This window comes from Anomaloglossus baeobatrachus, chromosome 2, assembly GCF_048569485.1.
Source record: "Anomaloglossus baeobatrachus isolate aAnoBae1 chromosome 2, aAnoBae1.hap1, whole genome shotgun sequence".
NCBI lineage: Eukaryota > Metazoa > Chordata > Amphibia > Anura > Aromobatidae > Anomaloglossus > Anomaloglossus baeobatrachus.
The window spans coordinates 403,377,516-403,401,953 of NC_134354.1; the positions used below are offsets into that span (position 1 = coordinate 403,377,516).

Genomic DNA, 24,438 nt, shown 5'->3' on the forward strand with positions numbered 1-24,438 from the left:
TCTGCTGCTGGCACGGGGGCGGCATACCTCAAATTCCTGGCGTCATGAACAGGATACGAGCAGGACCCATTTAACTGGGTGACGTGCACCATAGAAATCGAAACCGCAAGTTGGAGTCCCAGTTTCCCACAGTTTCCGCGATCTTCCGCCATCTTTTGGCACCAAAATGCCATCTTCTCCACAAAAGCGGGAAAAGCCAAAGCCCCGCCCTTCATCCTGAGAGTGAGCCCGGAACTGGAAGTTGCCAGAGGGCCACAGCAGCGAGAGAGTGCTGAGTGAAAACCGAGGGGAGCGCAAGAATGTCTGCGGCAGACGATGGAAGTGTGGCGGCACCGCCTCCACCCAACCAGGGTAACGCCGGTGCGGCACATACTCCTCCGGCCACAGGAGCGGCGGCATCGGGACCCGTGGCGGTTGCGCCCATTATGCCGATAACATTGCCCTATGTGCCTTACGCCGCCTGGCTCCCGCAGTATGATGGCCGACTAGATGCGCTGCAGGGATTCAAGAGGAAGATATGGAACGTCCTCGATACGTATGCCCTGACCGAGCGGCAGCGGGCATCTGTGGTACTATGGCAGCTGACCGACTCTGCCGAATTGCAAGTGGAGACATGGACTGAGGAGGATCGGGTCTCGGTACCCGCTATCTTTAGGAGACTGGGAGCTGCGTTTGAGACCCGCACTGGAGCTGAGGATGAGGTTCTATAGCTGTAAGCAATGGCCCCAAGACAGCATTAGGGATTGGCCTATGCAGAATGGAGCAGTAATAGTCCCTGTGCTAACATTCCCACAGCCAGTGGAAGAACCAGAACAGGAAAGGCTTACTGACACTGCACCCACTTCAGCATCTAGAGTAGCACCTGTAACCTTGTCACGCACACGTAGGGTCCTACCAGCTACACCTAACACTGAGGGCGAGGAACCTGTAGACAATATTGCCATGTCACAAGAGGGGGATGAGGGTCTGGAATTGAGAAGGTCAACCCGGGTTAACTTTGGTCAGTCCCCACGGAGGTATAGGGAAGGATGTTAATGGTACCTGTAATATGTAAATGTAAATTGTTAGGTATCTGTGTTTTTTCTTTTTATTTTACAAAGTTTTGTTATTTTTCATATAGAGAAAATATTAGGAAATAAGTTTTAATAAACAAGGTTTGAATCAACAGAGAAAGTTACCTGATTGGAAAGAAGATTTTATAGTGTGTACACCATGTGCATGGACTTCATTGTATTTATGCACCAATGTTTTATAGTAACAATGGACCATGGTCCTGGGACTGGTCGTGACCAACACAGACTTGTGTATTGTAAATAGTTGCACCTCCTGTGCCCACCAGAGTCGTCTTTTACAACACCTGGGACCTTTAACCTGGTCATGGACCCACAATAGGTATGCAGCGGGTCAGGTTGTTAGGGTGGCGGGTTAACGGGATCCGGGACATTGGAACTGGACTGTCGCAGGAAGAGGCTGCAATGGAGCAGGGTGAACCTCCACTACTAACCTAATCGTTAGCATTCCACTGTTGAATTGATGAACTTAAGAGTTGCGTAACGTTTAAGTACCCAGCCTCCCTAATGTGGGATGAATCTTGTAAATAAAAAAGTTCATTTTCTACTTTTGCAGTTTAAAAAAAAAATAAATGTAAATAAAACCTCTGCTGTCCTGTAGCTCGAGGACGAACTATGTTTAACCAAGGGGGAATGACGGAATATGACGCCCTGGACTATCAGATCGTCACTGGGTATTGCACAATCTGCCCTCCCGTGTAATATCCACCTTCTTCTTGGTTATGGGTCCCCAACTACATGGTGTCTACATCAGTTAATTAAATCGTAGGTACACTCTGCACCACACCTACCAAGCACACTAGTGGATGGCCTAAGTGGAATAGGGTCGCCCACTTAGGGGGTTGGCTAGGGGAGGGCAGGAGTGTCAGGAGTAGAGTGTGTTGTGTTGGAAGCAAAGGAGAGAGGAGGTCAGGAGCAGGGCTCCTAGAAAGCTATCTAGATAGCAGACGATGGTCTGGGCCTAGAGGAGCTGGACCCCCGGTCGCAGGGGATCGTGGCAAGGGGCACGGAACTGTCGAGGACGACAGCCGGCGACCTTGCACCATCACCGGGCTGAGACCAGGGCACGACTGGGTACGTGGACCCTAGGTCGGGGAGTAGCTTCAGGCAACCTGACAATTTACCCGACGAGAATTCAGCCTTCAAGATCCGCTCTCCACCCACTCCAAAATCGGGGTACTAGCGCAACGAGGGGGATAGGACTTTCCACTCAAACGGTCTAGAAAATCCCAAGCGTGAACCCTGAGAGCAAGCTCCCACACTTAGCCATAGTGGGGAGCGGGACACAGCAAGTTCCATACTACTGAGACCAACAGAGAAGTAAACTTAGTGCCAGGAGGCAGGTCACGGATCACCCGGCAGCACCATTGGGGACGGGACCCGAACTAGCTCCCCTCAGCGGCAGCGGTATCCAGAACTTTGGTTTATCCAGTTGTCGGGGTCAGCTTAATGGACTGAGTATACAAGTGACCCCTTCACACCCGACAGCACTCCCCAGTCACCATCACGGAGTCCTGGGGCATCCCCTCTACCCGTGGAGGGTTCTAACACCTGGCTGCCCCATTCAATCACCCCCGGGTACTCCCAACTTCAGCAGTGCTACTCCAAATTACCACATACCACGGGTGGCGTCACAAACTCTAACACAATCCCCTGTAAATACCCCCTTCATTTGAGTGGCCGCATGACCCCCGGGTCCGGACACCTCTCGAGCTACTACGGATCCGAGCAGCTCGGCTGCTAACATGGGGGTGGCACAGTTGCATCTGGGCTTGAAGATGCACATGTATAGGAGATCCCCTTCCTACGCTGCTATATAACCTTTATATGGAACCAGAGATAACAAATTTATCTGCATAAACTGAAGCGAGTATTGGTCACCCCGCATTTCAGAGAATTTCTCAAAACTGGAGGATTCGGGCTACTTGTGACTAATCTGTGGCGAGATGAACAATCCAAATATGGAACCCAGAGGGGTATTCAAGTTGCTGAACTGGGCAGTATCTTTTTTTTTTTTTTTTTTTTTTTCCCAATATATATAGGTGACTAGTACAACCCCTGGCAAAAATTATGGAATCACCTGGCTCTGAGGATGTTCATTCAGTCGTTTTCTTTTGTTTAAAAAAAAAAAAAAGCGCAGATCACAGACATGGCACCAAACTAAAGTCATTTCAAATGGCAACTTTCTGGCTTTAAGGAACACTAAAAAAATCATGAAAACAATCTGCTAGCCAGTAACTGTTACTTTTCAAGACCAAACAGGGTGAAAAATTATGGAATCACTCAATTCTGAGGAAAAAATTATGGAATTGTGAAAAACAAACAAAAAAGAACACTCAAATCCATCACTAGTATTTTGTTGCACCACCTCTGGCTTTTATAACAGCTTGCAGTCACTTAGGCATGGACTTAATAGGTGACAAACAGTACTCCTCATCAATCTGGCTCCAACTTTCTGATTGCTGTTGCCAGATCAGGTTTGCAGCTTGTCATGGACCATTTTCTTCAACTTCCACCAAAGATTTTCAATTGCATTGAGATCCGGACTATTTGCAGGCCATGTCATTGACCTTATGTGTCTTCTTTCAAGGAATGTTTGCACAGTTTTTGCTCTATGGCAGGATGCATTATCATCTTGATAAATTATTTCATCATCCCCAAACATCCTTTCAATTGATGAAATAAGAAAAGTGTCCAAAATTTCAATGTAAACTTGGGCATTTATTAAAAATGTAATGACAGACATCACCCCAGTGCCTTTACCTGATATGTAGCCCCATATCATCAGACTGTGTAAATTTACATGTTCTCTTCAGGCAGTCATCTTTTTATTGTTTAGCTTTCCTGTATGTAAATTCCATTTCCTTTTAGGCGGTTTCTTACAATTTGGTCACAGACATTGACTCCAATTTCCTCCCATTCATTCCTCATTTGTTTTGTTGTGTATTTCCTGTTTTGGAGATATATTGCTTTAAGTTTCCTGTCTTGACGCTTTGATGTCTTCCTTGGTCTACCAGTATGTATGCCTTTTATCAACCTTCCCATGTTTGTATTTGGTCCAGATTTTAGACACAGCTGACTGTAAACAACCAACATCTTTTGCAACATTGTGTGATGATCTACCCTCTTTTAGAGTTTGATCCTCTCCTTTGTTTCAATTGACATCTCTCCTGTTGGAGCCAAGATTCATGTCAGTTCACTTAGTGCAACAGCTCTCCAAGGTGTGATCACTCCTTTTTAGATGCAGATCTTATTTGATGCAGATGTTTTGGGAATGAAAATTTGCAGGGTGATTCAATTATTTTTACCTCAGAATTGAGTGATTCCATAATTTTATTTTTTTTTTTTGTGTTTCTTAAAGCCAGACAGTTGCCATTTTGAAATGACTTTACTTTTATTTGAAAAAGCAGATCACAGACATGGCAACAAAATAAACAACTGAATGAACATCCTCAGAGCCAGGTGATTCCATAATTTTTGCCAGGGGTTGTATTTGCTGTTAAAGATAAGTTCACCGTTGTTACTCCAGAAGAACCCTGATTTTAAAGGGGGAAACGCGTTGAGTGTGAATGCTAATAGGTGTGTTCTAAGTGTAACTTATCTGCATTCCATTTAGTGCATGAATATAGTTCAAAACCCTAAATTGAGTCACCCAGGGCAGCATAGGGATAGACGACGGGGGCACCACTACCGGAAGGGTGACTCCTCCTTTGTCAGGTAGGTTCAAGTAGGGATATTTTGGGTTTTGAGCAAACCTCTTTCACAAATACCACCACACATATGAGCTTGGAGCTTGACTTTTGCTGGTAATTTTTTTTTTTTTTTTTGTATATGGTACACTTCATGGTGTCCTGTTTTTAATCTGAATCAATAAAAGTATCTTATTATATATAGGTATTTGGCTGATATATTTGCTACGCACCCATCCTACCACAGCTATGGATCTTGGTGACAATGTTGGAAAACTTCAGTGCAGTCTCGCGTTTTGCAATAGTAGATATAAATCCTTTTATGACAAACGTATTCTACGAGTGATTTTGTCATTTATGAGAATAAAAGCATTTCCATAGCTGGAAAAATCTAATGCGATACCACAATATTATTTTGTATTGTACATCACTGCAATGATTGATAGTAATTATAGACTTTTCAAAGCTTTTTACAGAGAAATCTGGTATAACATCTTTGGTGAATCGGGCCTTATGTGCTTCTCTCTGGGGTTGAACTCCAGCACTTCTTGTAGTAATCTGACATGCTCTGCCAATTAACTCCACTTTATTATAGCTGCCATAAAGCAGTACTGTTTACACAGAACATACAGGAAGGGTGGTGTTTTTTTTATGTAACCACCCCATTGAAATGATTAAAAATATGTAAAAAAAAAAGACTAGTCATAAAATCAGATGCATGACATATTCCTTTTAAAGAGAAGCTGTCACTCTCTGACATGACAAGGAGTTTTGGGGAGTCATGTGCGATTCCACTACAAACCCCCCGACCCCCTTCCTAAAAGTAACAAACAAGACACCTGTATGGAGTAAATTGGCTGCAGCAGCCTTTTATTAACAAACAATGAGTATAACAATTAGAAGTGCAGCTCAATAAATTAGAATATCATCAAAAAGTTAATTTATTTCAGTAATTCAATACCAAAAGGGAAACTCATATATAGTGTCATTACAGATTTGATCTATTTCAAGTGTTTATTTCTGTTACTGTTGATTATGGCTTACAGCCAATGAAAACCCAAAAGTAATTATCTCAGAAAATTAGAATAATTACCACAAAACACCTGCAAAGGCTTCCTAATCACGGGGAATACTGCTGACTTGACAGATGCCCAGAAGGCAGTCATTGACACACTGAAGGAGTGTGACACACAAGGAGGGTAAAGCGGGCTTTACACGCTACGATTTCGCTACAGCGATCTCTTTGGGGTCACGGATTTTGTGACGCACATCCGGCCGCTGTAGCGAACTCGTTGTGTGTGACTCCAAGGAGCGATTTTGGATTGTTGCAAAAACGTCCAATCGCTCCTCGTTGACATGGGGGTCCATTCTCAATTATCGCTGCTGTCGCATGGGCGAAGTTGATCTTCGTCCCTGCGGTAGCACACCGCTACGTGTGACGCCGCAGGAACGAAGAACCTTTCCTTACCTGCCACACGCCAGCAATGAGGAAGGAAGAAGGTGGGCGGGATGTTCATCCCGCTCATCTCCGCCCCTCCGCTTTGATTGGGCGGCCGCTTAGTGACGTCGATGTGATGCCAAGCGATCCGCCACCTTAGAAAGGAAGCGGTTCGCCAGTCACAGCGATGTCGCCGAGCAGGTAAGTCCGTGTGACGCTGCCGTAGCGATAATGTTTGCTACGGCAGCGATCTTCACATATCGCCATAACGATAGGGGCGGATGCTGTCATGCTCGCCATCGCTAGAATCGGCTAGCGATGTCGCAGCGTGTAAAGCCACCCTTAGCCACAAAAGATCATTGCTAAAGAAGTTGGCTGTTCAGAGTGTTGTATCCAAGCATATTAATGGAGAGTTGAGTGGAAGAAACTAACTGCATATCTGCAGCCTTGATAGGATTGTTACGAAAAGGCCATTCAAAAATTTGGGGAAGATTCACAAGGAGTGGACTGCTGCTGGAGTCAGTGCTTCAAGAGCCACCACACACGGACGTAATCAGGACATGGGCTACAACTGTCTCATTCTTTGTGTCAAGCCACTCATGACCAATAGACAACGCTTGAAGTGTCTTACCTGGGCCAAGGAGAAAAAGAACTGGACTGTTGCTCAGTGGTCCAAGGTGTTTTTTTCAGAAGAAAGTAAATTTTGCATTTCATTTGGAAATCAAGGTCCCAGAGTCTGAAGGAAGATTGGAGAGGCCATAATCCAAGCTGCTTGAGGTCTAGTGGGAAGTTTCCACAATCAGTGATTGTTTGGGGAGCCATGTCATCTGCCATCAAGACCAAAGTCAGTGCAGCCGTCTACCCGGAAATTTTAGAGCACTTCTTGCTTCCCTCTGCCGACAAGCTTTTTGTAGATGGAAATTTTCATTTTTCAGCAGAACTTGGCACCTGTCCACACTGCCAAAAGTACCAATACCTGATTTAATAACCCCAGTATCACTGCTTGCTTGGCCAGCAAACTCGCCTGACCTAAACCCCATAGAGAATCGATGGGATGTTGTAAAGAGGAAGATGAGACACCAGACCCAACAATGCAGATGAGCTGAAGGCAGCTATCAAAGCAACCTGGGCTTCCATAACACCTCAGCAATGCCACAGGCTGATCGCCTCCATGCCATGCCGCATTGATGCAGTAATTTGTGCAAATGTAGTCCTAACAAAGTATTGAGTGCATTTACTGTATATACTTTTCAGTAGGGACAATATTTTGAGTTTTTAAAATTTTTTTTTCAGTTGGTCTTGTATAATCTAATTTTCTGAGAACTTTTGGTTTTCATTGGCTGTAAGCCATAATCATCAACATTAACAGAAATAAACACTTGAAATACATCACTGTCTGTAATGACTCTATATAATGTGTTTCCCTTATTGTATTGAATTACAGAAATTGACTTTTTGATAATCTAATTTATTGAGATGCACTTGTGACGCCCTGACAAAATCAGGGTGTCACAGAAGACTGCATCCATCTTCCAGATGTAGGAATCGCTTCCTTTGACCTTCCAACACAACTCCACACAGGTTCAAACACCAGCCACAAAAGCCTAGTCACCCCCCCACCAAGGACAATAGGGATACACCAGTGGGCGGGGCCAGGTAGATGGTGACGCCCACCTAGGGGTTCTGAGGTGTCAAGGGGAGGGAACCAGTTAGATAAGCTTGGACAGTGGAAGTGAGAGGAGTGAAGTGCTGGTCGTGGGTTGTAGCTCCCGGACTCCCTGAGCTGACTAGGTGGCAGACGGCAGAGCAGGGCCACAGGCAACGGAGATCCAGTCGCGGGAGACCTTAAGTGGACCGATGCGCGGTTGTAGGCTGCCAGTGCTGACAGCGGGAATCCGGTCCGGAGGGCGTGCACAGTCGTGGTACCTTGACCCTAGGGCGAGGACAGCTTCAAGCACCTTTCCAATTAGCCAGCAGGGGACAAGATTCTAAGTCTTGTCCCACTAGCAGCCCAGATATATAAGACTGAAGCTCAACGAGGGGGATACGGCGTCTGCAAGTGCCTGCTAAAATCCCAAGGGTCAGATCTCGCGGGCCACAGCTCCCACAGTAAAGACACCAGGAGTGGACTTTCCCCGTTTTCATGCAGACTAGTCAACACACAAGACACCAAACTAAAGTGCAGGAGGAAGGGCCCCTGTTCTGCTCATCGGTGTGCGGGACCCTATCACACCCCTCCGGAGGCTACCGGTATCCGGCCGTTGGTTTCCTTTCTGGACGCTGTGAGATTTATTTAAAAACAGTGAGTACACCGGTATCATCTGGTCCAGCCCTGCAGACTGTGCCCGATCACTCTGCCTCACCAACACCTGGGCCCCGGGACAACACCTCCCCTACCCGTGGAGGGGATACCATCCTACTGCCCCGCTTCATCAGCCCCGGACACCCCATACCAAGGCAGCGGCGCTGTCACCAACAATCACCGCAACCCACGGGTGGCGTCACTGACAAACTCTCACCTGTAAATAACTCCCCCCTCTTTTCACTTGCAGGCGACGGACGGGTGCTTACGCTCGGGTCCGGTTGCCACTAGAGCCACAGCCACGACCCCAGATCCAAGCATCTCGAGCAGCCCCCCTGCCATGGTCTGTCCCCCGCAAGCATCACACTTGTACTTTAATGGAAAAGGAGGATGGTCCTTAAAGCCTTATAACCTGTTACGGGTGGCATATACACCTGACCTTAGGCTGAATTTACCTCTAGCCGCTTAACCACCAGCTCAGAGGAACCTGTTAGCAACCTGGCTCTGTCACCCTAGTCTAATTTCCCGTGCGCCTTTTTCAGCCCTTTGCTTGAGAGTTCCCTTCGCCACCACTTGATTGCATTCTGCTTGTGGGCTCCACCCTCCCACTGATCCACAAAGAACCACACCCACCAACTTTGAAGATCTTCCCTGATCTGACCCCCCCCCCCCATGCCACACTGCTATGAGAGAAAAAACGTGGACAATAGCAACACCTTTCCATTCCTAATCCCAATTCCATCTGCTCCAGGACCAAAAATGTAAGCACATCCTACATATAGTTGCCACCATAAACAACAGAAAAAATGGAGGGTGGGTGGGAGATTCCTAGCCTTGTCGTGACCAATATGTCTAACCCTACAAGATGTACATCCTCCTTATAAACCCTTTGCTGAAACCTCCTCGAAGAAGAACCCCAACCCCCTAATGATGCCACCTTACCTTCTCATAATTAGTTAACCCTTGCAGTGCCCAACTCCCTTAATCACATCATTTCACGCCCCAAACCAAGTCATGTTGATCTCCCTTCTATGGCTGTACCCTAGTATGGCCTCACTTCTTTTAGAAAATACTTGCATTTCCTACACTCCCAACATAAATGCCGGAATGCTGTTGTGCTGCTTTTGTTGTTTGTCACAGAAATAATCACTAACTGCATATTATCATTGTTCTTCTCCATAGTAAGGCGTGTGTCCCTCACCCTGTCATCATGAATCTGGCCACAGGCATGAAATACATGTTATCAGCAGCTTATTTTGATTGCTCCTAACTATTTCTGCCAGTGACAGGCCAAATTATGGCAAATAAGGCCACCTTTAGACGTCAATATGGTCATTTGTGTTTTGCCCATGTTTTTCATGGATCGTAATGGGTACATGTTCTGTCTATGGTCCTGTTCATGTGTCTGTGGTATTTTGCGCTTTTTTTTAATTTTATTTTAATATAGATATTTTTTTTTTGTTTATATTTCACACATGAACCTACAATTCAATCGTACTTATGAGCCATAAATATCACACATATATGGCCAGGAACATATTTAAAGAGTCTGTGAGCAAAATATGCCACTACACATCAAGTAATAGTAATTTGACCCCCAAATATTACCTTCAGTTTTGTGTTTTTTTTTTTGTTTTCTTCAAAGAAACCTGGAGAAGAATGAGGGCGCCATCCAGGAACTTTGCAAATAATCATGAACCCCTCCCATCTCAGAGACCTGACAACACCGCGTTTACGCAGCAGAGACTTCCAGCCTGGCAGCCTCTTCTCTCTGCCAGTATCATTCTGCCATTCTTCTTTCTTATAGGATTGACCTTTATTGGAATTGGCATTGGATTATATTATTCATCAAACAGCATAAAAGAATTTGAAGTAAGTATTTCATAAACTGTTAATTTTTCAATAACTTCCATAAAACCCCAAATGCCTCAAATTCACTCTTGAGTTCATACCACACTTAAAGGGAATCAACCAGTAGGATTTTTATATATAAAGTAAAGCCATTGTTATAAATGCCCTAGTATGCTGAATGTAACCATACCTTTTCGTTCTGAGATTGGATGTTTTATTTTCAGAAATATGTGCAAGTAAAGTTAAAGCAATGTACTGCATTTGATTCACAGGTGCAACAGGAGCTGGAATATGTGGGTCAGGTTTTGCTATCTATTCTCGCCCCTGTCTGTCAACCTGCGACGGAATTAACGTCTATGACTGCGACAGGGGAGGACGGCCAGGCAGGTAGACTGGGCAGGAATAGATAGCAAAACCTGACCCACATAATCCCATCCTGTTGCACCTGTCAATCAAATAGCAGTTCATTACTGGAAATTTACTTGCACATATTTCTGAAATAAAACATCCAATCTCAGAACAAAAGGTATGCTTACACTCAGCATCCTAGAGCCAGTATAGCACTGGCATTACTTTATATATGAAAATCCTGCTGGTTGGTTCCCTTTAAGGGTTAACGCCCCAAAAATTAAGTTATCCCCTATAGTTAGTATAAGAGATGGCTTGCTGATCACTTGGTAGCCGGCCGCTGAGACTCCCAGTGATCACAAGCCCCAAAATTGGTACTCTACAGCACTGCTCTAAATGGAGTGGAAGTGTGCACATGTGGCCTCTGCTCCATTCATGGTCTGTGGGGCTGATACGTACAGCTCTGAGCTTTTTCCAGCAGTCCCATAGACTATAAATGAAGTATAAAATAATAAATATAAATATTTTTGAGGCTGCAAAGGCCCGGGTTTGCTGAGGTTCCAAGCTGTCGCACCCCCAGCAACTTTTTTTTAGCCACAATTTAAGGGGAGTAGTGCCATGTAACCACTTTAAAGGAAATGTTTTTTAGTAGGTTTTTACTATGTAATCTGAGGGCAGCATGAGGTAGTTGATGAGACCCTGATTCCAAAGATGTCACTTACTGGACTGTTTGCTGTTGTTTTTAATACAATGAGTGTTTTATCAGCAGGAGATAATTTCCAAGTAGGTGCTCATGTTTAGCTTATTGTCAATATACAAAGTACATAGCTGCTAATTAGTGTGGACTGGTTAGCTTTCAGAGCTCTGCTACATAGTACATTTAAGGCAGGCTTTACACGTTGCGACATCGCTACCGATATATCGTCGGGGTCACGTCGTTAGTGACGCACATCCGGCGCCGGTAGTGACATCGCAATGTGTAAATCCTAGGTGTGACGATGAACGAGCGCAAAAGCGTAAAAAAAAAATAGCTGATCTGTGTCATGTCGTTCATTTCCATAATGTCTGCTGCAGATATGATGTTGTTTGTCCTTCCTGCGGCAGCACACATCGCTGTGTGTGAAACCGCAGGAACGACAAACATCTCCTTATCTGCGTCCACCGCCAATGCGGAAGGAAGGAGGTGGGCGGGATGTTATGTCCCGCTCATCTCCGCCCCCTCCGCTTCTATTGGCTGGCCGCTTAGTAACGTCGCCGACCAGGTATGTGCGCGTGATGCTGATGCAGTAGTTGTGACACAATCCAAGTTCTTAGGCGGGCTTTACATGTTGCGACATCGCTAGCAATTGCTAGCGATGTCGAGCGCGATAGCACCCGCCCAGTTGTACATGCGATATCTGGTGCTTGCTGCCGTAGCGAACATTATCGCTACGGCAGCAAGCACCAGACATCGCATGTACAACGGGGGCGGGTGCTATCGCGCTCGACATCGCTAGCAATTGCTAGCGATGTCGCAACAAGTAAAGCCCGCCTAAGAACTTGGATTGTGTCACAACTACTGCATTCAGTAAACTAAGTATTACATAGTTGGAAATGTGGTCTTTTCCCTATATTATGGTACTCTCCTATTGGGTAGAAAAAGCCTGGTAATAGATTCCTTTTAGAGAACATTTCACCATATGTAATTATTTTATTGTACAAGCCTCTTTAATATTTCCTCTTGCTTGATATACGATAATAGAAGCATATCTAGCATACAATATTACAATGGAAACCTGTTTGGTGTCCATAGATGGCTGAATGATCTTAATGTTACAATGAGCTACACTCATAAAATATGCATTTGAACATTTGGTTTGCTCCTTTCCAAAATTGTGGGTAAACCACTTTTTTTCAAGCATGTGATGTTCCTTCAAACTCACCTGTGGCAAATAATGGGTGTGGGGCATTATAAAAATCACAAAAAGAGAAGTTGACTCTATCTTTGCATCGTATGTCTGTTTGTGCGACACTAATCATGGGGAATAAAAAGAGAGGAGAACTGTCTGAGGACTTAAGAACCAAAATTGTTGAAAAATATCAACAATCTCAAGGTTACAAGTCAATCTCCAGAGATCTTGTTGTTTCTTTGATCATGATGCACAACATAATCAAGAGGTTGACAACTCATAGCACTGTATCTAATTTCCATGGAAATGGATGACAGAAAAAACGTATTAAAGGTTGCAACGCAGGATAGTCAAGATAGTGAGTAAGCTGCCCCAATCAATTTCCCTTTTAATTCAAACTGTCCTAGAACCTCAGTACATCAGTGTCAGCGCAAACTATCTGTCCACATTTGAATTAAATGAAACGCTATGATAGCAGACCCAGGAGGACCCTACTGCGGACACATAGACCTAAAAAAAATCTAGACTGCAGTGTGCCAAAATGTATATGAGTAATCCAAAATTCTTCCGGGAAAGCGTCTTGTGAACATGAGACCAAGATGAAGCTTTTTTTGTTTAGCAGAAACTGAATAAGCCCTACAAAAAAATTAACACAGCACCTACAGTCAAATATGGTGGCAGTTCAAAGATATTTTGGATTTGTTTTGCTACCTTTTGGTACTGGACTTGACTGTGTGCAAGGCATCATGAAATCTGTCTTATAATATTTTTTTGCTCCAAAAAATGGGTAAACGCTGGTCGGGGGTAGGTTTACGTATCAAAAAAGCAGAACCCCACCCTCCTCCCCCAGGAGAATCATTCTTACTGGATATCTGCATCGGTCCCAGGTCCTCAGCGCACACTCCCTGCAGGTCCTTGTCATCTCCACAGTGATCCTCCCCTGCTTCTGGCTGGCCGGCACTCTCACACGTCACACACATCCGGTGATACCGCACTGCTTCCGGCAGTGGAATGAATCGATGCATTCCACAGCAGGTCCTCTGATCACTAGAGCAATATTGTGTGTGTGTGTGTGTGTGTTCCATTGCAGGTCCTCGCATTCCATTCGGGATCTGGAGAGTATGATTACGGGGTGTCTTTTTTTTTTTTTCTCTTTTAGGACTGTCTGCTTTCTATAATGAAGTGTCCTGCAGGATTGTTTTAACTTTTTTTTAGCTACATGGACACTTCATTATTAAACCACTACTAGGCCTTATTTTTGCGGTACAGCTAATCTCTGAAAAGGTCTAAAATTCGGGGCAACAAGATATATACTGCAATGCCACAGTATTGCAGTGTATAGTGAAAATCATGGTCCCCTGAGCCCCCTCCACACAAGCGGACCCTTGATCTGATCAGCAGACATGTGCAGTTAACAGACGCAAATTGATCAGAGATCCAGCTGTTCCTGATAACCCCCTAAGATCGCAGTGTCAAACTCTGTCAGCGCTATCTAATGTGCTCCGACGGGGATCACTGTTATGATTCAGGGACCGAGGAGGATCAAAAAATTCTGAATCCCAAAAAGGTACCAGAGTGGCTGGAAACTTAGCGGAAACCAGACCTAATCCTGACGCACAACTAGAAGTAGCCGTGGGGCGTGCCTACGATGACCTGGACGCCTCGACAAAGCTGGAGATCTAAATAATCTCACAGAAATATAAGAAAGCTAATATGCCTCGGAGCAGTCCCCAAAGATAGATAGCCCCCCTACATGTAAAGGCTACGGTGATATAGAAAAACATAATACAAAGCCAAAAAAGACAGATTCAGCAAAGGTGAGCCTCAAAATATCTTAATAAGAAAGGATAGGAAAGAGCAACTGTCTGCAGCCGTAAAAACCCTAATATATACCAGCACTTCTGATATGGAAAAATCCTGAGGTCACCCAACCTCTCCCCCACTGTATCAGCACTCTGATGTTACTGGGATCCAAAAACACTAATACAGACGAGGGACTGAATTAATACCAAGCATGACAAACCCAATACCTTGCAGAATCATGGAGCTAAGTATACAGACACTTCCAGCAGGAAACTATCCTATTCCACCAAGAACTCCACACAGACAAAATAGAAATCATGCATTAGTATCAAAGCAGTATAAACAACAAGAAAGTGCAAAACAAACAGCAGAGGTACAAAGACCACTTATCTGAGAGGAGTTCTGCTACTGAGCAGGGCTGGTTACAGAATGTCCTTAACATACAGGAGACATTGACCCCCACCGGCAAGGAACCAGAGAAAACTACTCAGTTTAATATCCCAATCTGACCCTGATTGCCAGTCCTCCACAGGTGTGTGGCTTTCATTCCACACACCAACTGCGCTGCAGCACTGACCACAAGAGGGAGCCCCAAACTGGAAAACGTATTCACAACAGATCGCGTTGCTCAACCACCCCCCCCTTACCTTCCGCCACCATTGATGGCCCGGTGATGCGATTACAAGGCGCTAATGGGTTGTCATGACAGTGCGGGGCCAGCTGATGCCCCTCATCATTGTCACGACTCACTTCACGATAGATCAACATTTCTGCTGAAGCATCGCTGATTGAGTGAGTAACGCGAAACGTGCGTTGGGGCCTGCTGATGGACCTCCGGCTTCCCTATATGGGTAAAACGCCATTGATTTTCATCTTAACTTCTAATTGAATCAATATAGTATTTGATTACCATTAGGTTTACTTTGAATGTCTTTGTGATAGGAGATAAACAGTATATGGTAATGTAACACAGGGATTATCATATGCACATTTGTGCTTGCCATTTTGGTAGTATACGGTCCGTGTCTTTGGGAATTAGCTACCTCTTTTACTTAGTTGTCTTGTGGTTATGTTAAGGGTGCTTTCACACTTGCGTTGAACGGCATCCGTTGCATTGCGTTGTGTGATGGATGCATTACATATATTGGCACAACGGATGCAACGGATCGTACATAATAATGCAATCTGTTTGTTTTTGTTTTGTTTTTTTTCTTCTTTTCCTTGACTTTACACATCTGGGCATGCGCAGTTGTGTAAAGACGACGGATGTGTTAACGTAATCCGTCACCACAGACGTCCATTATTAAAACGGACGCCGACGGAATCCTGCAGGTTGCGTTTTTTTGACAGTCTGCCAAGCGCAGTAAAACACTACATGCAGCGTTCCATCCACCAGGCGGATGCAACGCTGCGTCGGCTGACATGCAACGCAAGGCCATCCGTTGCTATCCGTAGCTAATAGAAGTCTGAGTAAGAAAACTGTTTCCTGCAACGGTTACCGTAATTTCTCAAGACAGCGGATAGCAATGGATGCCGTTCAACGCAAGTGTGAAAGCACCCTAACAGTAAACTACTAGGTGGCAGCATGTTTACATTGGCATCCAAAATGGGGTCATTATTTACATACTAGACCCTGTTGTTATGGTAGATTAGAGTCAGTGTTGTTTGAATCATCAGCCTCACTTAATTGTTCATATTGTATACTTTTGGTAACATAACCACTGGGTGGCAGTATGTTTACACTGACATCCCAAATTACCTATTTTTTTTTTTTTTTTTTTTTTTTTTAGTCCATAAGGCTTTTTCATCTCAGGTTAATCACTGTCATAATATAATGTATTTTAAATGACTTTCTAGTAAAATGGTTTTTTGTTTTTTTTTTTTTTTATTCTGTGCTATCCAGAACTCCTGTTTTGGTGTATTAAAAAAATTTTTTTTGAGGGAGTAAGCACCCCTATTAATGTAAAATCTGGAATTCTAATATGGTTAAATGTGGGGCAAAATGAATGGTGTCATTCAAAAGTACAACTCTTCCCGCAAAAAGCAAGCCCTCATACGACTATATTGACGGGAAAAAAGTTATTGCTCTTGCAAGAAGGGGAGGGGAAATTGGAAAATTGCCCGGGGGTGAAGATGTTACAGCATCGCTGGGTTTTTTTTGGGGGGGGGGGTTGCGCTGGAGTGGTGTTTTAAATCTACGTCCCCTGCCCCTAGTCTTTATGCTCGCCCTATGGTGTCTTCGCCATTTTGTTTTTCATGGTCACTCCGGTCCTGGGGCATCATATCTCTTGACTGTATGTTCTGACTGCTCAGAATGAGGCTCTCATAGACTTATATTAATTTGTAACCTCCTCATCCTCAACAATCCATGAAACACTGGAGCAGCCAGCAAGCAACAAAGTGCCAGAGACCAACAGGAGCGATGCTGATAACCGATAAAAACGCCGAAGGGTGAGTGTAAGATCGAGGGCAGGAGACTTGGATGTAAAGCACCACTCCAGCGGTGAAATAAAAGCAAACAATGGAGTGCCGCTTTCATAAGCCACACATGCATCAGTTAGCTTTTCTTGGCACCATTATGACCTTCCATTCATCCTTATAACCTGTTTCTTGTTTTCTCTTTAGTACGATTATACAGGAGACATACCAGGTGACCGTTGCTTTGATTGTGTTAATGCCTCAAAATTCTGCCCCTGCAACTATACCTTTACTATAAAAGAATTCTTTCCGGTAAGTCCCACTTTCTTTTCATGATGATGTACATTACATTGTACATTACATTTCTCATCTGCACTTGTTTATTGACTTGTTTTAGTTTGTTTTCATCCTAAACCCACTGTAGACGTTTGCTTCATCCATCTGATCGTTCTCTTGGGTTGCACGGCCACTTTTTGCCAACAATAAGGGCAGTGATATTTTAGGTCTTGTACATTAAAATAGATTTCCTGGAAAAATTAAACTTGATGTTCAAAATCAACAAAGCCAGTGTACTAGAATACCCCTCCAGTAATACATGAACATCATCCTTTCCACCCTATATTAGGAAATCGAAAGGATCACTTGGGCTAGGTGCACACACTGCGTTTTTTTTTACACTTCGGTTTTGGCTGCTAAAATGCACAAAAACGCATAAAAACACACTCTCAGCAAAAAACATGCGTTGTTACTGCATTTTGGTGCGTTTTTGATCTCTGCTTTTTTTTCTGCATTTTTCCAATGTATTGCATGGGGGAAAACGCAGGAAAGAATTGACATGTACATTTTATTGATTGATTGATTGATTTATTTTTTTTTTTATTTTTTTTTTAAGCTCAAAAACGCAGCTTAAAAAAAAGTTCTGTGCGGACAGCAAAAATGAAAACTCCAAGACTTTGCTGGGGAAGCAAAGTCATGGAGTTTTGAGCCCAAAAAACGCACCCGAAAATGCGCAAAAAACGCACTGTGCGCACATAGCCTTATGTAGGTTCTCACACGCCATAAAATGTAATCTGTGAGCTTTAGGAATCCAACCTCCTATACATGCCATTAATTTTGTATGACATGCAATAAGCCTTTTTCCGAGTAGCCTTTTTGAGTAGTCCCCTTCTCCGTTTCCAAATTTCCATTTGATGCCATATCTATACTATCTTGGTTTATATTTGAGTGTAAAATCATCTCATTTTAGGCACCTGTTTTTATGTACTATGAATTATCGAACTTTTACCAGAACCACTATCGCTATATGATATCTAGGGATGAGAATCAGTTAAATGGAGACCTTGATAGCCTAAAGGTAAGAACAAACTTTGATAATCACGTTAAATAGACTGTCACTTGCAAACAAACACTTGGCTCATAACTTTTAGATATTATCCACATGGTGTAGTTACAAGCATGTAACGATGGCTGTTCACCAATTATCAGCAACGTGAGACATAATATGATAAACATTCTTACTTTAATGTAAGAACATTACCAATAGAAGTGACACATCATTATCCCATAAAGCATAAGATTTGCAAACTAGGATCATAAAATCAAGAAAGAGCTGCAGCAGTGTAGAGGAGCGGCCTGGGCCGCAGGCGGGAATCGGTACTGCTACTGTAATAGCAAGGAGTAAGGACGGGACTCGGCACCAGTTCCAGGATAGAAAAATATAAATCCAACGAAAAATATATATTCTCCATGGTAAGCTTTATATGTTCGGTTCCACTGTGTGTTTTTATGCTTATGATTAAGGACTTATCTACATTCCAACTGTCCGAAACGCGTCAAGCCATGATGTTTTCATGGAATCGATGATGTTTTCTTGGATTTTTAATCGTTGAATAAAGTTCCTACACTTAAAATATATATTTTTCATTGGATTTCTATTTTTCTATCCTGGAACTGGTGTTGAGTCCCGTCCTTACTCCTTGCTAGTGCCTATACGGACCTGCTTGTCCGGTGGACATCCTGCATCCCATCTGAACTGAGCGGACACATATATGGGTGAGCTGAATTTTTTTCTTTCTTCGTCCACTGCTACTGTAATGCGGCCTTTCTCTCACTTTGGGCCACACCCCAGCCCTCTCCACAGGGCAAGGGGATTAGCATGGTTGGCGGAGATCCTGTTTGGGTGGTTGGACTTTGTGTACAAGCCATACCTTCATGCAGATCCTCTAACAAACCAGGATTTTGTTGTAATTTCCCCCATTCTGCAGTTTTTCACATACACATAAAAATATCTTTCCACTTTTATATAACTCCCTCAACAAACAGCATCCTCTTCCTTCTCCATAGCTACGGTGGCGCATGGCAGTGACGTCATATGCTGCTGCGACCAGTACAATGACATCCGCTGTTGGACTCTGGACCACAATACCTATGGAATAAGGGCACCAGACGCGATTTACTAAATGAATACAAGTCTAAGATCAGTATTGATCTACACGCATCTGGTACCCTTATTCTGTTTATGGGTTCTTTTTATACACCTGTAAGAGTTAAAACTTTTATGTTTTTAAAAGAAATTCATTAAAATTTGGATTTTACCTGAACATGTCTGCCAGAAGCTGGGTCATTCACTTTTTCCTCTGGTAATATGTTGAGACAGCAGCGGGATCCCTTGCTTCCAGACATTGGAGACAAAGATGCCTATGTTGGGGTGAGCTGGACTCCTTGTATTTTTTCACTGCAATACCAACTGTTGGCCAGAAAGCTGCAATACAATTCCACTGAATATGTGTGCGAGGAACAAACGCTGGAATCGGCCTCCTGCCTGAATGTGATCTGCTCAGGGCCGCACATTGGAACCTAGGGGGGGCCGCGTGTTTGTCTCGTGTTATAAGCTGCAATCGCTGTTTAGCTATTTAAATGGTGCTAAATGGCATTAAAATGGCTCAATCCCTTGTGTGTGCCATAGTTCCCATCACCCCATCGCAATGTGGTCATGGAGCAGTGAAGGGTTACCATGGCAGCTCAGGGCCTGCTTAAGGATCCCATTGCTGCTATATTACTTATTTGATGCTCTGCTCAGTCCTTTTTTTCGCACATACTATTTCCTCTTACCCCTTTGGTGTGGAACAGATGATTACTCATTGCTCAAGAATCCCATCCCTCACACATGTGTACTCGCACTTCAGGTTTTAAATCTCCTGACACACACTTTTTAGGAAGTCAGGAAAGCGCATCTGCCTCTTTGAAGAGATATTTGATACAGCTATACTACTTCGCTGACGCCTCGGTTCAACTTGCAATCTTAGGCTACTTTCACACATCAGTTTTTTGCCATCAGGAACAATCCGGAAAAAAACGGGTAAAACGGATCCGGTACCGCATCCGTTTTATCCCCATAGACTTGCAGACTTGCATTGTTATCGGATTGTACCGGATGGCTTTGCGTTGCATCCGTTTTTTTCCGGCTGCGGCAAAATTAGTCAAAGCGGCAGCCAGAGGCAACGTAGCTTGCAACGTTTTTTTGTCCGGCAAAAAAAAACCGCATCGCGCCGGATCTGGCGCGATACGGCGTGTTTTACAATGGAAGCCTATGGACGCCGGATCCGGCGTAATGCAGTAAAAAACGGATGCGGCCGCCGGATCCGTTTTTCTAAACTGAGCATGCTCCAATGTAATTAACAAAACTGATCCAGTCAAACGGGCGAAAAGGATGCAAAAACGGATGCAAACCGTATCCACCGGATCAGTTTTTTAACGGATCCGGCATAACGGATCCGTTAAACGGATCCGGTGGATACGGTTTTCACTTTTTTTTCAGGATCCGTTGGATCAGGAAAAAAATGGTCTCTGCCGGAATACAGAAAACTGATGTGTGAAAGTAGCCGAAGTCTACTTCTTTTCGAAAGCCATGTTTCAGAGGCGCCAACACGTCTTTCCTTTTGTCTGCTGTCTTTTCTGATATGAATCAAACACCCTTATTTTACATATATATGGCAGAGGGAACTAGGTCACAACATATCAGACGAACTTTGAGCTATATAGTTTATAGGTCAACAGAAAATCAATCTATTAAGTTCAAGACCTACACTGCTGGCCAAAAGTATTGGCACCCCTGCAATTCTGTCAGATAATACTCAGTTTCTTCTTGATAATGATTGCTATCACAAATTCTTTGGTATTATCTTCATTTATTTTGCTTGCTATGAAAAAACACAGAGAATGAAACAAAAATCAAATCATTGATCATTTCACACAAAACTCCAAAAATGGGCCAGACAAAAGTATCGGCACCCTTAGCCTAATACTTGGTTGCACAACCTTTAGCCAAAATAACTGTGAACAACTGCTTCCGGTAACCATCAATGAGTTTCTTACAATGCTCTGCTGGAATTTTAGACCATTCTTCTTTGGCAAACTGCTCCAGGTCCCTGAGATTTGAAGGGTGCCTTATCCAAACTGCCATTTTGAGATCTCTCCACAGGTGTTCTATGGGATTCAGGTCTGGACTCATTGCTGGCCACTTTAGTAGTCTCCAGTGCTTTCTCTCAAACCATTTTCTAGTGCTTTTTGAAGTGTGTTTTGGGTCAGTGTCCTGCTGGAAGACCCATGACCTCTGAGGGAGACCCAGCTTTCTCACACTGGGCCCTACATTATGCTGCAAAATTTGTTGGTAGTCTTCATACTTCATAATGCCAGGCACACTGCCAAGCAGTCCAGTGCCAGAGGCAGCAAAGCAACCCCAAAACATCAGCATCACATGATTTTTCAAACAGTGTCAATACTTTTGTCCACCCCCTTTTTTATGTTTGGTGTGGAATTATATCCAATTTGGCTATGACAATTTTTTTTTTTATTTTTTTCATTGAAGACAAATTTAAATGAAGATAATACCAAAGAATTTGTGATTTGCAATCATTTTCAAGAAGAAACTGAGTATTATCTGATAGAATTGCCAGGGTGCCAATACTTTTGGCCACCACTGTATAAAACAAGATACTGATTCAGTGGCATAGATTCCAAGACAAACTACATGGTAATATTCTATCTGTTTTGGACATTTGTTGCCGGGGTCTTCTGGTTTCTCGCAAGATGATAACTATCTATCTGGTTGTGTTGCCAAGGGGTTCAACCGTTTTGGAACAATAACTTCTTCCTATAAAACTCTTTGTAAATTACCATATTTTTCGGACTATAAGACGCACCGGACTATAAGACGCACCCTGGTTTTAGAGGAGGAAAATAGGAAAATAAAACTTTAAGCAAAAAATGTGGTCATGACACTGTTATGGGGCGAGGATCTGCTGCTGACACTGTTATGGGGGTAATGTCCCCAAATTCTCTACTAAGGTACCCCATCCTGGTAATGATCCTCCTGCCTTGTATATGATCCTGCTATAAAACCCCATCCTGCTCATATACCCCTATCCTGCTCATATACCCCTATCCTGCTCATATACCCCTATCCTGCTCATATTCCCCCATCCTGCTCATATTCCCCCATCCTGCTCATATACCCCCATCCTGCTCATATACCCCCATCCTGCTCATATACCCCCATCCTGCTCATATACCCCCATCCTGCTCATATACTCCCATCCTGTTCATATACCCCCATCCTATTGATATACCCCCCATCCATCCTGTTCATATACCCCCATCCTATTGATATACCCCCCATCCATCCTGCTCATATTCCCCCATCCATCCTGCTCATATTCCCCCATCCATCCTGTTCATATACCCCCATCCTGTTCATATACCCCCATCCTGTTCATATACCCCCATCCATCCTGCTCATATTCCCCCATCCATCCTGTTCATATACCCCCATCCTGTTCATATACCCCCATCCTGTTCATATATCCCCCCATCCATCCTGCTCATATACTCCCATCCTGCTATATGCCCCCATCGTGCTCATATACCATCCTGGTATATAGCCTGTATCCTATAGCACAGATAAAAAAAACAAAACGTTTATACTCACCTTTTCCTCACTCCATGCAGCACCGATCATCTTCCTCTCTGCGCCGCTGACCTGTGTGTGTGGAGCCGTTCCCCTGCAGCACCGCGATGTCTTCCTGTCTGTGCCGGTCAGCTGATCAGCACAGATCAGCTGACCGGTACAGACAGGAAGACGTCGCGTGCTGCAGGGGGACGGCTCTACACACGGGGACGGGTGAGTACACTGATTCACTGCACCCTGCGATGATGACGACGACGACGACGACGCGGCGCGGGTGGCAGTGAATACAGCCGCACATAATCACTCCAGGCTGTAATTGCCAGGGGTGATCATGCGGGTCGGCTCTTTACTATGCGCGCACAGTGTATACAGTACAATGGCAGTGCCGTAACTTCTGGGTCACTTGCTCCAGTCACATAACAGCATGTGATCGGCGCTTGTCGCGCTGCCATTGTACTGTACACACTATACTGGTGTGCGCTGAATCTGGCAAACCGGCGAAAAGCTGGATGTGTGAAACTAGCCTTAGAGGATATATCCCTACAGGGACTGAATACAAATGTCACAATTTTCAGACTTCCATTTTTAAAATATTTATAAAACAATGTATTATTTCCTTTACACTTCACAAATGCTTGCTACTTTGTGTTAGAATATTACATACAATTCCAATAAATACGGTACATTTGTTTGTGGGTGTGACGTGAAAATATGTGGAAACGTCCATGGAATATGAGTACTATTTAAAGACCCTGTAAGGGTATGTTCCCACAATCGGGGTTCCCATGTTTTGGATGCAGCGTGTTTTTCGCTGCGTCCAAAACTCTGCATTGTACAGTAAAAGCACAGTGGATGGGATTTCTAGAAATCCCATTCCCACTGTGCTTGTTTTTCCTGCAGCAAAATCTCACCTGCAGTGCGGCTTCCTGAGCTGCAGCATTTCAATTCTTTGCTGCTCCACAGGGAGAACACAGTGAGATTGCAACTGCAAATGCAGCGGGTCCTGATCATCTGAAAAACTAAAAAAGGTTCAAGATAGTTTGTCTTTGTGACTTCTCAGATTATTTCTAGGCTTTAGGCACACCTGTGCAATAATCATGCTATCTAATAATCTTGATATGTCACACCTGCCTAGTAGCCATGTCACAGCAATCTCATTATACTGGGTCCTACTCTTCCTTTCTGCCTCTGACTGGGTTTTAAAAAAACCCTACATGTTTGGGCATAGATGGACCCACTACTAAATTAATAAAAGCACTTGTGGCTAATACGGGAGGGGAGGGAGGGTTGGGTGTATAGTCAGTCAAATGGACATGACTTGAATACAGTTTGATCTTAGTTTCATCTATACAAATGTTTTCCGGAACTAGACTGGCTTCTTTAAATGTTTTTTTTTTTTTTTTGCAAAGAGTAATCTGGCCTTTCTATTTTTAAGGCTGATTTTAATAGAGGCTTCACTGCATGATGTAAACTATTTGCTCTCAAAGTCTTTTTGGTAGGGTACGCTCACACGAGCGTGAAAATCGGACGAGTGCAATGCGAGAAATTCTCGCATTGCACTCTGACCAATGTTAGGCAATGAGGGCGAGCAGTTGGTCAGCTTTTCTCGCATCCAGATTCTGGATGCGAGAAAAGCGGCAGCATGCTGCGTTTTGCTGCTACCGC

General features: G+C 43.9%; 1 protein-coding gene across 1 annotated transcript in view; it reads left to right on the forward strand.

Annotated features, from left to right (window-relative positions):
* Window positions 1–24,438, forward strand: part of LOC142290178 (cell cycle control protein 50B-like) — a 64,980-nt gene that overhangs the window by 20,644 nt on the left and 19,898 nt on the right. The window contains exons 2-4 of the mRNA XM_075334116.1: window positions 10,145–10,371; window positions 17,016–17,120; window positions 18,055–18,162. Of these exons, the coding sequence (XP_075190231.1) occupies window positions 10,159–10,371; window positions 17,016–17,120; window positions 18,055–18,162 (426 nt within the window). The 5' untranslated portion in view covers window positions 10,145–10,158. The remainder of the gene's footprint in view (window positions 1–10,144; window positions 10,372–17,015; window positions 17,121–18,054; window positions 18,163–24,438) is intronic.